The sequence below is a fragment of the Rissa tridactyla genome, chromosome 4 (assembly GCF_028500815.1).
Source record: "Rissa tridactyla isolate bRisTri1 chromosome 4, bRisTri1.patW.cur.20221130, whole genome shotgun sequence".
Lineage (NCBI taxonomy): Eukaryota > Metazoa > Chordata > Aves > Charadriiformes > Laridae > Rissa > Rissa tridactyla.
Window position 1 is genome coordinate 76922422 of NC_071469.1, and position 14922 is coordinate 76937343.

The 14922-nt window shown below is 34.1% G+C and overlaps 1 protein-coding gene across 12 annotated transcripts in view; it reads left to right on the forward strand.

The window, feature by feature from the left end:
• The window catches only part of RPGRIP1L (RPGRIP1 like), a 79115-nt gene that overhangs the window by 3385 nt on the left and 60808 nt on the right, over nt 1–14922 (forward strand). For 9 of the 12 annotated variants that reach the window (XM_054198874.1, XM_054198881.1, XM_054198875.1 and 6 more), the window contains 5 exons: nt 1000–1091; nt 1868–2012; nt 4402–4700; nt 7593–7701; nt 9866–10009. In XM_054198874.1, the coding sequence (XP_054054849.1) occupies nt 1007–1091; nt 1868–2012; nt 4402–4700; nt 7593–7701; nt 9866–10009 (782 nt within the window). In that variant the 5' untranslated portion in view covers nt 1000–1006. Of the gene's footprint in view, nt 1–999; nt 1092–1867; nt 2013–4401; nt 4701–7592; nt 7702–9865; nt 10100–14922 lie in introns of those variants that run through there. The other 3 variants (XR_008465984.1, XM_054198884.1, XM_054198885.1) reach the window with 3 other exon arrangements.

Genomic DNA, 14922 nt, shown 5'->3' on the forward strand with positions numbered 1-14922 from the left:
TTTTGTCCTCTGATACAGGTCTTCAGTAACATCATTGTTAATTTCCCAGTGCTTTGCTAAATGTTTTTGGATTCACTAAGGATTTATATCACCTGAAGAGTGTAACAACAGGGGGCAAAAAAATACTGTCCAAAGCACTTAATGTCTCTCTTCATGCTGTTTCAGCCTTACTTGCCTCTATGGCCAACATCTAATTTTTTGCACTGGAAGAGAAGAAAGAAACAGTAGTTGTTAACAAGTATCTTCATATATTACACTGAAACAAATGTACTACTTTCTCACATTAATCCTTTCCTAATCTCAGTTTGTCATGTAGCTAAACTTTCTGTTGCCTCAAGAAAGAAATGTGTTCAGATTTATGAGAATCATTCATAGGAGAGTCTCTGACTTAGAAAGTCATTTCTCTGATGACAGTGATTGAAAGAAGACTAAGACAATGGTAGGCAGTACTGAAATGACTTCATAACCCCCAGCACCTCTGTTTCAGAAAGTCCCATTCAAAATGTGGAAGATGACGTTTACTCATCTACCAGTTGGGGCCTTAAGCTTTGACCTGTCTTAAAATGAACGAACAAACAATTAAAAAAACAAACAAAAAACGCTGCATAGATCCCCCTCCCACGTGCACTTAGAAATATGGCCTTAGTCCAAAGATTGCTGAAGACAACAGAACTAGAACTTTAAAAAGCTAATTCTGCATGCATTCAATAAAATCATAGCTATTGCATAGCGAAGAAGCCATATTTTGTGCACAGATTAAAACTGGCATAACATTAAACTTGAAAGTTTAGATTGTCCTCTGAGCGATACAATTGAGAAAGGAGCAATTATGGTAATGCTGTCTGTCATGAAATGACAAACAAAATGACAAAGTGTGTCATTTCAGTGAATCTGTCATTACTTTTTCTTTCATTTTATATGATATATTGTAGTTTGTTCTTGTCTCGCAGTTTAAGTTACAGATGGAGAAGAATTTCATTTGAATTTTGTTATCCGTAGATAAGCCATGTCTGTCCCAGCTGATGAAACTGTGGGGGACCTGCCTGTGAGAGATGTAGGTCTAACTCTAGCTGGAACTGGAGGATTGCAAGGTTTGTACCAGCTGCTATTTATTACAGTTACAGACTTTGATCAGTGGCTTCTTTAGTTTCTTTCTAAAAATGTTTCTGACATTCCCACTCACAAAATTAAGTTCAAATACCATTCAAAATCTGGGTTAAATTCTGAAAGATACTATGACCCATTCTGTGTTTGTGTTGCTTGTTATAAGAGGGGACTTGATGTGAGATGCTAAAAACTGGAAATCTCATTGAGCTGCAACGTTTGTCCTTTCAGAAGAAAAGAGGCCTTTTTCCTGAATTGGGGACAAGGCCAGACCCATTTAACAAAATGGGAACCAAAAGTACTGTGTAATTCGGATATGTTACTCAGCTGCTATTAGAATGGAACTACTGGGCTTAGTCTTGTATCTGAGTAAATTTACAGAATTATGAGTTAGTCTATTCAAGCTTCAAGAGAGTATGTTAACTTTGAAGCAGATTAGAAAGCCCTCTGTAGTAATGATCACCTTATTTGTTTAAGTAGGATGTTTGACAGTACCTTGTTACTTGCTAAACTATTTCCTTTGTGTTGTCTAGTGAATAATCAGTTTGCAGTACCATTTGAATTACTTTTTTATCTCTAAGAGGGAGGAAAAAAGAGATTAATATGTCACTAAATCTGAAAAAATTAATCAACAGACTCATACAAGTGTAAAATATCAAATTACTTGACTTTCATATTTTTTTTCAGTATTTCAAAATTATTAGACTTTGGATTACATGTTGGATGTACTGAAGGTAAATTAAAATTGTCTTGGTTTGGGTAGAATCATCAACTCCACAGAATGTTAGAGCTCGACAATCTGTATCACGAATCAGTCGAGGGGAACTGGAAGACAGATTTCTTCGTTTACGTGATGAGAACATCTTACTCAAACAGCATGCAAATAAGCAAGAGGAGAAAATTAAAAGGTATGGGTTTCAATGTTTTTATTTTATTTCACAATAACATTTTTTGCCCTTTAGAGCATTATCAGCAAATTAAGAATTGTGCTGATTTCTCTCACAGCACTTTTTAAAGCAGTATCAAAAATCACTCATTGGAATTCATTTTTGTATTGATTTATGGTTGTGTCTGTGGCATGTGGGATATTTTTTTGCAGCGTGCAGTATTAGATCTCCGTGTACATCGCTATCCACCACTACAGAGGTGGTACCTTGGGTTCATAGCTATGCTGTCTCTGTACGAATATAGCGTATATATATAACAAACATGTATACATTCAGTTCTGGGAACTGAATAAGAGGTTATAGAAGCCTAATTATTCATCAGGAATTTCATCATAGCATCAGAATGGCTTATGCAGAGAGATTTTGTCCCTTTTTTTGTCCTTCTCTGTCTTCCAGGAAGTTGACTAGCATCTAGCCTTTTATCTAGTTAACCCCAAAATACCTTTATAATTATGATCAGTTCTCTTTTATTCAGGGTAATAGATAAGTTCATTGAAGAAGTCCCAAGTAGCATGGGGAGCACAGTTCCCAGTGTACCCAAACATATGGAAGGAACTTCAGGCTTTTTATTAAACTTAGTGCTGTGCTTGGCAAGCCAATCTGGACTCAGCAGTTCATGGTATTACTATATTCCAGGAGGACTAATTAATCCAAAAGCACTGTGACTCTGTGTTCCCATTGCCCTTTACTTAAGCTAATAAAATCTTGCTGCATCTTAAGCTAGCTTCTGGTCAGAGGCTAACCGCCTCATGAAAGGGCATATGAAGTTACTGTCTCTGTAGATGGGACTATTTTATACCTTTCTAAGTCCCAAACATTCTTTCCTTTGACTCAGTATTCAGTGAGCCAGGATCAAATTGACCAGCATGACATAACTTCCGTATTTTCTGTCAGGTTACCGTCAAAATACAAGATGGTGGAACAAATGAATTGTTTCCTTATTCCAAATGGCATTTCCTGTGCTTCTGTTAGATGACTTATCAAATGCACTCATTGTCCACTTAGGTAAAATTACACAGAATGCCCAAATTGGAATACTGGAATTAATATTTTGAGGCACAGAAACAATAAAATACAGTGTTTGTCTAGATTGTAAGAGAAAAATCTTAACTCCCCAAGCTAAATTTCTTTCCCAGCATCCCTCATGCCAAACCCCCTGCAACTAAAAGTTTGGAATGAATTTGCAGTAGAAGTACATTGGGGGGAAAAAAAAAAAACCCAAACACCAAATAAACAAAAAACCTGCTTACAGGCAAGTAACATTCTGTGACATCCTAAAGTTATTACAGATTTCTTTTGTTTCACTTTTGTTCTTTTAAGTAGAAGCTTCTGTCCACAAGTATACAAAAATAAAACAAGCCCCTTTAAACAAATGAAGTGTGTCCTTATTTTCAGTTTGCTTTCTGGGCCTGCAAAAATAGATTCCCTGTAAACTAGATACAGGTCTTGAAGATGTGCGACTAATTTTGTAAAGTCTTGAACTTGTCTCTCTCATCAAAGCCACCTTTTCTTTCTTTATATGCCAAGTTTTTTCCATTCACTGCTGGGTATGTTTTCTGTTCTTGTATATTACATCACCTCCATGTGCCCTCTCTGCCTTTTGTTCTAGCTTACCAATGTTTATCAAAACTAAAGGAAATCAAAGGTAAAACTCTTGAGATGCCAAAAGCAAAATTTGTATCCTTTTAAAGATAGATGAAAACCATACCCTCTGTATCTAATTATATTCTTCAGCTAACCGTTCCTTCTCTGAAGCGTCCTGGTAATATTTACGAAGTATAAAAATTGAGAATGGTAATGAGAACTATTAAGTCCCTTTTTTCAGAGTACCTTCTTAAATATCTCCACCTATATATTTTAGCCACTTTAGAACTGAAATATACATTTAAATGCTAAAATACTGGAAATTATATATCATTGGAATGTTGCGTATTATTAGCATTCTTTCAATAGTTGAATGTTTTGTGGAACTGTAGCTTTTATAGTTTGCCCCACCACATCCCAAATCTGTAACTTTACTTAACAGCGTGCAGAGGTTCCTATATAAGGTCATGCGTTAAAAATTACATTTAAGCAGCATATGGAGTAAATATGTGTCCTCCCTTTACTAACCTTAAATGATAAGCCTTAGGAAACTGTTATTTGTCAGTGCTATAAAGCAGATTGCTGCACAGTGGTTTCAATTATCTTCAAAGAGTTCTTCACAGGCAGTAATAGTTATATCAAAACCTGAAATTTATTATTCAGGTTCTACGCTGAAGTCTTCACAGTGATTATGTTCCTTTCAACAGAATGCTTTTTATGCTGACTTTTCACATTCTTTTTCATCTTTTTTTATTATTTTCCCCAGAATGGCCACCAAGTTAATACGGCTTGTTAATGATAAAAAAAGGTCTGAACAGGTTGGTGGCGGCCCCAAGCGGCTGGGTCAGGCTGTGGAGCTGGAAGAAATGATTGAGCATTTGCAAGAGAGAGTTCGTGAGCTTGAGAAACAAAACGAGAGCCTCCGCAGCAAACTCATTTCAACTAAACAGCAGCTCCAGATTCAAGGCCATAGGCCTTGTCCGTACAGCTATGTTCAATCTCGTATTGACACTGGTCTCAAAAAAGTGAGTGAGGCTGCTGGCATGCCGGAGCACGCAAAGAAAGGTATAGTTCACCTTTATTAAAACCAGTCATTTATACAGGTACCACTAATTATTGCTTCACTGTAGCAAGTACGTACTCTTTTTCTGTTCATCAGTGGGCAATAGTACCTGTAGGCAGAAAGATAATTCTTCCCCCCCTTTTTTTTTTTGTATTTGCTTATAACAAGTGATGATAACTTGTTTGCCTTTGAAGTCCTTATTTTGAGAATCCACAGTGGTAGGGGTAAAACAAAAGTACAGATTTGAAAATAAAGTAGTTATTAAGCAGGTTTTCTAATAGTTCAAATCATGGGACTTTCCTAGTATTAACTTCCCTACATGTTAAAGGGTTATAAAAAAAGTATATGAAAAAATTTAGTGTTGTCATGTTATAACAAAGTTTTACATCTGTAGTTTGTTTGCACATGTTTTTCCTTTTTTAATTTCAAGGTTTGTTCTAGTCTCTTGATACATGTGTGCACAACACTGCAGACTTGAAAAATCTGTTACATGTGTGGACTTTCGAAAGCAAATACCACAATGCAGCCATCTTTAATGATGCTTTTTACTGTCAAGACTTACTGCTTAAGGCAGTCTTACTCTCAGTCCTTTATTTATGGTAGCTACATTTGGAAATTACACTTTAAAACCTTTCTATTTTCATATCAACATTTGTAGAAGTATTTGTACTCTGTTAACATACACAGTACAGATAATGTTTTTTAAAAAAATAAATGCAGCTATGTTGGCCCTGATACAAAACTGAGTCAGCAGAACTTTTTCCTTAACTTCTTTGAGCTATGGATCAGGCTGATGGCCAGTTATGTTGAGTTTTTTCTCCATCTCGCCTTCCTACCGATCTTTTTTATTTTTTTGGTTACGTTAACTATTCAGGTGCATGAAAACAGAAACAATTCTCATGGTTTTAGACAGGCAATAAAAAGCAATTGGCTGTACCACTCTGCCTCTTTAATTTGAATATAGCGCAAGTGACATTTTAAATACACCTACATTTTCACACTTTATGTCACGCATTAGGCAATTTTATTCCCCAAATCATTTTTTTGTTTGTTCATTTTAGTAATGCAAAAATAGGGTAGAAATATAAGAAATTTTTTCAGGCCCAGTGGTAGCAGAGAGCAAAGGGCAACTTGGTTCGAGCATTCAAGATCAAATGTTGATATGGCACGCTGTGAGGACTTCTCTTGGCATAAGAACAGATCCAGATCAAAGATGTTCTGTGCAGAACTAGGACTGGGGCCATGTTGATTGAGGCAGTGGTTGTTATACTGAAGAGAACATGAGGAAGGAAAAAAAAAAAAAGACAAGCTGTCCACAGAACATCTGGTTCAGGTAATAAAGTTCAGAAATTTCACAGAAGTTCTAGTGTGCTTATCTCACTTCTGAGACTTTATGCAAACTAGGAGTGTTCTGATAATTTGAGTGCTATGAATATGCAGTTTCTTGAACACAAATTTCTAAGGTGAAGACTTTTATTAAGAATCTAGTAACCAATACTCAGAACTCAGTAGAGTTGTCTTCCAGAAGGTCAGAGAATATTTTCTACAGTATTCATTAGCACAGGATGTTTCATGTTTTTCTCCTGCATGTTTCCTCATCCTGCCCTTTTGATTAATGGTGATAAACCTAGCAGTCTGGTGTTGGCTACGTACCTCTTATCTTTAAAGACTGCTAGGCTCTTAAATTGCTCTGTACAACCATGAGGCTGAATCTCAAAACATTTTTAGTCAGATCAGAAAATATTCAGAGCAATCTCCAAAAATAAAATGAGTGCCTAGAAAAATTCAGGACAGCTTAGCTGTCTCCAGGGTATGAAGAAGCAAGAAGAATTCACAAATAATAAATACACCTTATTGTATTTGCTTTTTGTTTGGCTGGTTTACAAATACCATAGCAAGTCGATCCAAAAGATGTGGTTAAATATGAATGTTCACTAAATACTCACTGGTTTCTCTCCTTACTTTCTGTATTAAGTACAACCATGTAAGATATATAATGATTTGAACAAAGATAAATAAAAAATAGGCATATATATAAACATACGTATATAGCACAATTACCAATACCTTAAAATAATACTTAAAGATCAAAATTCAAAATATATAAATGAATCAAGTTAAGTCAGCACAAATGCAAAGTAGGTATAATTTTTTTCAGTCATTTTGTGAACCTGCTGGTATCGTTGTACCTTGTACCTAAATGACTCAATTTTGGGGAGTAAGGGATAGCAGCTGTATTACTGTAGTTGAAATTTTCTGTAATGCTGTAGTTGAAATTTAATGCATAGTTTGGTCCCACCTCAAAACTTCATGAATTTCTTCTTGCTGAAGAAAGAGAAGGAGAAAGATTTGTAGAAACCATTACTTTTACTCCTGAACTTACAATTCGTCCTTAAGTAATTTCTCACTTTTCTTCTTCACCAGGGACTTAGCGTGCTTCTAAAGAACATAAGGAAATTATTTGCACTGCTGCTAAAAATGGTCCTGTAGTTGCCTGTCTAGGTAAATGACACTTGTGATTTTGTGAAGAAAGTGCTATCAGAGAAAAAGTGACTACAAGTCCATTTTCCTGTTTAATAAGATTGATATTGTTCTTCTTTGAAGACGCCATCTCTGTTCTCTGTCTTAAAAGTAAAATCTTCTAAGGAAAACATTTCAAGACATGTTTTTAGTACTTCTCTTTAACAGCACGTGCTGTATTGCCAATAGTTCAAATTTTATGGCAGATATATTGTAGATACTCTGATTATCTCTTTCCATGTGAATTTGATGTAAAAATACTTTTTATGGCACCTACATAGGAGTTGTAAGGGTTTGTACTGTATAGAGATTTTTGTTTTGCGAAATGCTTTTTCATTTAGTATGACAAAAATGTATCTTTTCTTTGTTTTCAGGAATTAGAATTCATGAATTTCAGGATTTAGAAGTGAGATCACCTAACCTTGCGCTCCCAAGATATGGACAGATTCTGCTTGAGGATCCACGAGCTGAAATAAGAAATTTGTATGATTTTCATATTCCTTAATTTTTGTTATTGTAATTGTTAAAACTTGTGGTTTTCTTGAAGGAAAAAAATACATTTTTCAGAAGTCTTTACTTCAGAAAATAAATTGAAGTTGTTGGATCTGACAACGTTAACACTGGTAACAATGCAGAAGTGTTTTATGATAAGGAAAAGATAGGATCAGGAATTTAGAATGCAAAATATAGCTACATAAGAATGTGGCTGGAAGTTAAAATTGATATTCAGTTGTGAGGCTCTCGTTTTGCTAGGATGCAATGCTCCCTCGCTTACTATTCGACAAAACTGACAAAACCAGAATCTTTGCAAAATTATTGCCAACATAACTCCTGAAATGCGTAGGATAACCCATGCAAGCTGTGACTGTATTGAATGTGTTATGCTGGTGCATTTAAGCCTCATTTCTAAAGGTGGTCAGATTTTATGGATAAGTTGCAAAAAATGCAGTGTAGAATACTAATGTTAAATGATTTTGATCACTTATACATTTTGAAAGTTGGTTGTAGTCCAGTTGCAGATTTTAACTGAAATTGAAGCTCAGGAAACTCTTAATAACATCCTTAATGTAGAGACTGCCTGAGAAGAGAGATGTGTTATATAGGCTCTAGAAAAAAAGATAGTTAACATCTAATTTAAAGATATTGAGGTCTGATTAGAACATTTTTCTTCTCCAAAGTATATAGGAACCTATTATACTTTTTAGACACCTGGTTCTTTAAAAGGTATTGAAAAGTGTTTCTTTCCATAATGATTTACCTAAATCAGATTTGCTGCAATATCCATAAATGCTAAATTTTCAATAAATGGGCAAGCTTAGTGTACAAATATATGAATTAATGTGTAATTACGTATTTTGTGCTTGAAGTTTTGTAAACACAAAGATATAGTGGGATCATAGGAAATAATTTTACAAAAATATTCTTATAAATGATCTTAATAAAGATATTTCAGTTATTTAACAACGTTTAAATTGCACTCCTGCTAGCATCCTGTCTGAGTTTAACCCTTGCTAAACAGTTGAAATTTAAAAAAAAAATAAATTTGCATCATAATAGAATGTTGTTACTGAAAAAAAAATCTTTAGTAATTTTATAGCAATTGGCCTAGAAAGGGCTATTTGTTCTATAACTATCACTTTTGAAGAGTAGGGAAATAAGAGCTATCCATTAAGACTGCCATGAATCTTGGTGATCACAATAGTTTTTCTCCTAACTCTGGTCAAAAACATTGTATTATAATGCAGATAACGTTCAAATAGCATTTTTTTTGACAGATTTCAGTCCTTACAAAGGTGGAAAAAATAAGCACAGTTGCTCAAAGTGGTGCACTCAAGCACAAAAGCAAACACATGGCCAAAAAACTCAAGGTACTTTCAGGTCTACAGTAGGTGTTTGAAGTAATGAGGAACTGTAGGTTGTGCATCAAAACCTTTAGAGTGGAAAACATCGTAGATAAATTGTTGCTTATTCTTATTAGAAAAAATGTCATTGGAAATGATATCTGAGATTAACTTGTCAAGAAAATAAAAATCACAAAGTTGTGGCCACTAAAAACATTCATACTCTGATCTCTATTGCTTTCTGCCTTTCTTTTTTTATTGTATTTACTGGATAAATTCCACTGCTAAAGACACATCTGATTTTTTTGCATGAAGTTACCTAACTCAGGATAAAAGCTTAAAATGTACTCTCACTGCTTTATCCGTTGAAGATCTCATATTCTTTTGATAGCTAGTAATGGTTGTTTCCTTTTCAGAAAATACTTGGTACTAATGGATTAGGAGAAGGGTACATTTAATATAGAGAGTAAGAAACCATAAACAGTATTTTCAGCTAGGTTCTGCTAAATATTATTCAGTCCACATAAACATTTATTTTTAAGAGTATTATGTTGTTTGTGTTATGTTTGATAATGTGTGTGAATTATGTATCTATTTATTGTACCATTCACATCTTTTCATGTGGTGACCTCTAATTATTGTCATAGTAAGTTGAACTCTTAAACCTCTCTTGTGATATATGTCATTAAGAAGCACAAATTTTGCTCAACACTTTTAAAATTTTTGCTCTCTGGAGTATTCCTTTGATTTTTTTCTTTTATTAAATACTTACCTGGTTTTGTAGCGTAAAATGCTTGTACTTACAGGGAGACTGTGATTGAGTCCCAAAGGGAACACATTGAGGAACTAGAACACGCCAAAGAGATACTTGTGAGTCGGCTGAGAAAGAAAGGAAAGGAAATTGAAGAATCTGCCCTACGGCTGAAAAAGCAAGAAACAACAAGCCAAAGGTATTGTGAAAAACAGAAATCTCCATGGTAGAAGCATTAGAAGAGCTATTTCATAATATTTATATATGGCTGTGAAAATTACTTGTTCTGGTAAGAATTATTTGCTTTACTCATTGTTTTCCCTTTGGTGAAACTAAGTCATAAAATGTTTTACCGATTAGCCATGGATAATTCTAACGAAGGAGATTGTTACGATAATAGGTTATTATGTTTTTTACACAAATAAACAAAGAGGTTCATAATTACTATTTTAGAGAATTCATTTCCAGCTGATTCAGATTCAATTGAAGTTCAACTCATTAAATTTTAATCATCTATTATTTCTTCAATATAATTCTTGGAAAATGTTAGATACAGGTTCAAAGTGGATAATTTAATGTTCATTAATACTCATTGATATTTTGGAGTCTACAAACAGTATAAAAATAATGGCCCTGTAAGGGTAGATTAGGAAATTTTTAAAGGAATGTGGTATATCTGTGTAGTGAAACAAAGCCAGACAAACATGCTCGTGGAATGGTTTCACAGTAAAGCCTCTATTAGTTTAATATCTTTTCTTTCTTTCTCTTTCTTTTTCACTTTTGCAAAAATATGTGCAAAATTATATAACTTTGTATATATTTTCCCTCTTTTGACTGTTTCATTTTCAGCCTGTATTGTATTAAGGATCTAAGATGGCATGATCCTGCATTTCTTACTCATTTGATTTCAATGCAAGTTCTACTTGAATGAGAAATAAGTGGTCAGTTCTTTAACTGCCTTTCAAGAGAGGGATCCCGTTATTATGTGTGAGCATTCTTTTGTGCATCAGTGTCGCTACGTAAATAATACATCATAATGTTTGCTATTAAATTATTCACAAAGTCGCAAGTCTCCCCTATTCAGAAGCTCCTTTATATAGTTTAAATAGGTTAAAGAAGTTGTTATAATAAATAATTTCTCAGTCTGTGCCTACAGTGAATTCAGAAAATATTTAAAATATTCTTTCATTATTTGAAAATAATCTGACAGAAATCTCAAAGAACTCCTCTGCTTCATTTTTCTATAGATAAACACTATTCTTTAAGTACAGCATTCAGAAACTGAACGTAATTTCTGAATTTCATGTCAGCTACCATGTTTCTGTGAAATTTTCAGGAGCTTTAAAGTAAAGAAACACTTCAAATTCAGCTAAAAATCCTTAAATAAAATCAGAGTATAAAAAGTAGTGCAGATCCATATTAATTCATGTTTATCAAATTACTTGTATAGAATCCATGACACTTGACCTAAGTTACAATCTATGAATTCATGTTTGAAGTTCTGGAATTATTTCCTTTATTTCTTGTTTGAAACTGGATAAAAGATACGTGAAGCGTTTAAGAGTTACTGTGTTTGGCTGAAGACACAAGGGAAAGAAATTGAAAAATGTCCACTAGTGCATATCCAGAACAGTGCGAGTTCTATAATTTTGCCACTACTTTGTGGAAGGCCGTTAATCCCCATTTTATATAGATATCTTTTTTTAATGCTGAATGAACCAGAGCCAGAACTTAGAGGGATACTGTTCTCTCCAGTTTTAACTGTAACCATAGGTACCTATACCTATTATCTCTAGGAGTTTTTCATTAGCTTTCCTTCTTGGAAGTCTTATAACTGCTATCTAGAACAGTCTCTATTAGTTGTTTAATTACATAAATAGAGTTATAGGTTCTATATAACTCTTATTTTTAATATTCTTTGCATGGAAAAAACTGTCAATACTGGAATACTGGAGGAAAAACTGGGAATTTGGGTGACTGATAAGGTCATCTTATTTCATCTTTGAAGCTTGTGTGTTTTGAATTTTGGTACAATTGGCAGCTTTTTATTGTGTTTTGTAAGAATACACGTGGCTGTCATCTAGTTATGATACTACCCAAAGACAGTTAATCTGTTGAAATAATTTAAAAACTGTATGGTGCCAAAAGGACATAATAAATGTGCTTCCACCAATGTTTGTGTTGTAGTACCATTTGATCTCAGCCTGGTGTTAACAACATTAGGTTACTTTCAACCTTAAGGAAAACATTCTGCTACATGATTAAGAAATTCTCGTGATTGAAATAACTGTAGTTTCCAAGTAGTGGTGCAGCCACAGTTACTAATCATTGATCCATCAGCGCTAAGGGAGGGAGATTCTAGTTATCCTGAGTCCTATACCCACAAGAAATCCTGTTATATTTTAAAGCTGCTTTTGCAGCTTCAATACAGGTTCTATATAGCAACACAAGATACGTAACAGAGCTGATGTCATGTGCAGAGTACTCTGTGACATGACTATTGTAACATTGCTGCAATCAATGGTTTTTTTCAATATTTCATTAGAAGTTTTTTGGGGATTGTTTCAGGAATATATGTCTGACCTAATTTTAATTTAAGGGAGAAACTTGGCCTGCAGGTTTTTAGACTAAACACATTTTCTTATGTACTTAATTTGACTGCATTTAGCTTCACTGTTTTTAATTTAAAGATGGTCAAAACCATAACAACGTGTGGTTTGGTGTCTATGATACACAGTGCTCACGTTAAAACAGTAAGTCTAAACAATCACATTTTGCAAGCACCTAGCTTCAAATAACTTAATTGCTCATCATGCTTTCCAAAAACATTTTTAAAGCCACCCCAAAATGCATTTGTGAAACAGGTACCTGGGTTTTGCACGTTTGTGGGTTTTTTTGTGTTTTGGTTGGTTGGTCTTTTAATGCAAAAGCTTATTTGCTAGTTAGTTTTTAATTCCTTCAGCATTTTTTGCTGCAACTTGACTTTGGAATTAGACCTATTAAATATGTGAATTTTTGAACAGGAGTATCATATCTGATGCACATATAACCTCTGTGTTTGCGTTGTAGCATTGCAGACCTAGATTAAAATGTGGAACATGTTAGTCACAATGCATTATCTAAAGGATTTTGATAGACTACAGCATATATAAGAATGTGCTAAATCATGTCTATCATATATATATATACACCATCTCTAGTATAAAAAGAATTTTCATTTTTAACCAGTTTCCTTAAAGATCATGACTTTTTTCATTTGTAGATAGGTTTTTAGCCAGGCAAACAAATTTAGAATTTTATATTCATATTTAAATAACCTTAATAACTTAGATGCTAGAGCTATTGATGCAATGTTAATGTTTTGCTTATTGCCGATATACTATCGATTACAACATAAAGGTGCTACTAGAAGGCAAACATAGTTGAGGGGTTTTTTTCCGCCTTTATATTTGACTTCCTATAAGGAATAAGAGGTAAAGGAAACAACATAATGTATATCAACATATAGTCGTGTTAGTTACTAAGCATTGTAAAATGAGAGGAGTACTGCATATTGATATTTTATTCTGTACTTCCCTGCTTGGGAGTCTGTGCATATATCTTGGCCATTGATGCATTTGGGATTGAAAACCCTCAGCCTAGAAACCTCTTGTTTATTTTGCCACACAGAGGGTAAGTGATCCTGAGAAATATGGTGATATTTTTTTTACTTGCTTGTTTTTCTTGTTCTGAATGTGAATAGGGAAAGTTTGTGAGCCACGGGTTCAGTTGATAGAATAGTCAGGACTCTCTAAGAGTAGTCTCAATATTGTGTTCATGTCCTGCTCATATGGAAGTAAAGACAAGATGCAAGGGATGTGGTTTAATTAGACCTCAATTTTATTAGCTTAGCCATCTGGGATTTACTGGCATAAATTTGTACAGTGCAGGTCAAGATCCTTTCTTTAATCATTTCCTTCTGGTGTAGGTTGCTATCAGTCCCCCATTCCCACACAGATGGTCCCCAGCCTGTTATTGGGACCCCATTCTATATGCTTTTAATCCAAATGATAAGAGGTCTGGAGAAGAGATTGTCTCTTCGGTGTACTTCAGACATTAACCCCAAACATAATTCTTAGTTTTTTAAAGAGTCACTTTCTCCTAACTTCATTTCCAATTTCAGACTTTTTAATCCAGCTTTAAGATGAGGTTTAGAGTGGAAGAATAAGAGTTCATGTTCCTTATTTTTGCACTTGTGGCAGAAGGCGTGCTAGAGCTAAATCAGTATGCCCGTTAATTCATGTTACTGCCTCTAAAGGGATATCAGTTCCTTTTCTTTTTCTAACTTCTGCTCCAGGCTTACCTCCTTGTCTTCAGGTTCTGTGGCAGAATTTTGGGCTTTTTTGGCAATAGAGAAATATTGAATGAGCTGTCTTAGTACAGCTTTATTCTTATACATTATTTTGTTATTCTTTGAGCAAAATATTATCTATATAAGTGAAAGGTAGCATTGACTTTTATATCAAGTCTGTATATAACCCCTATTATATCAGAATACCTGAGCAGATGTTCTGGGAGCAGAATACATCAACTACGTGGGAGGGAGAAAACTGTGTAGATAATTAATTTCTATTCTACTGTTTTGTGACTTCATTTATAGAAAAATGAATCTTCCCAACAGAATCATCCTCAATTAACTTTGCCTTACCCACAAAATCTGAAATAATTTTGTTCTTCGACAGCAAGCTTCTTGTTGTGTATTGGATGTTTCTTAGACATTTTTTATTTAAATAAATAAATAAAATATTGCAGAAGTACTGTAGAGAAATAGTTTTGTTGTTGTTGTAGCCTATGATGAGAGCTGAGATAGTGATCAATGTAATGCACTAATACGAAATTAATGACACATGCTTTCTGTAGCTAGTAACTTCATGAGATAAATACTCTTAAAATTGTAAGAATTGAAATGATCCCAATAAAAAGTAATTTTCACTTGCGAACTTGAATAATTTACTTCATGATATCAGTACCCCAAACCTGTTTAAATCAAATGCTGTTTCATTTGCTGTTGAAAAAATAGTTAATGTTGATTGTCAGGAGCCATGGGGTTTACATCTGTACATCATAAATTTC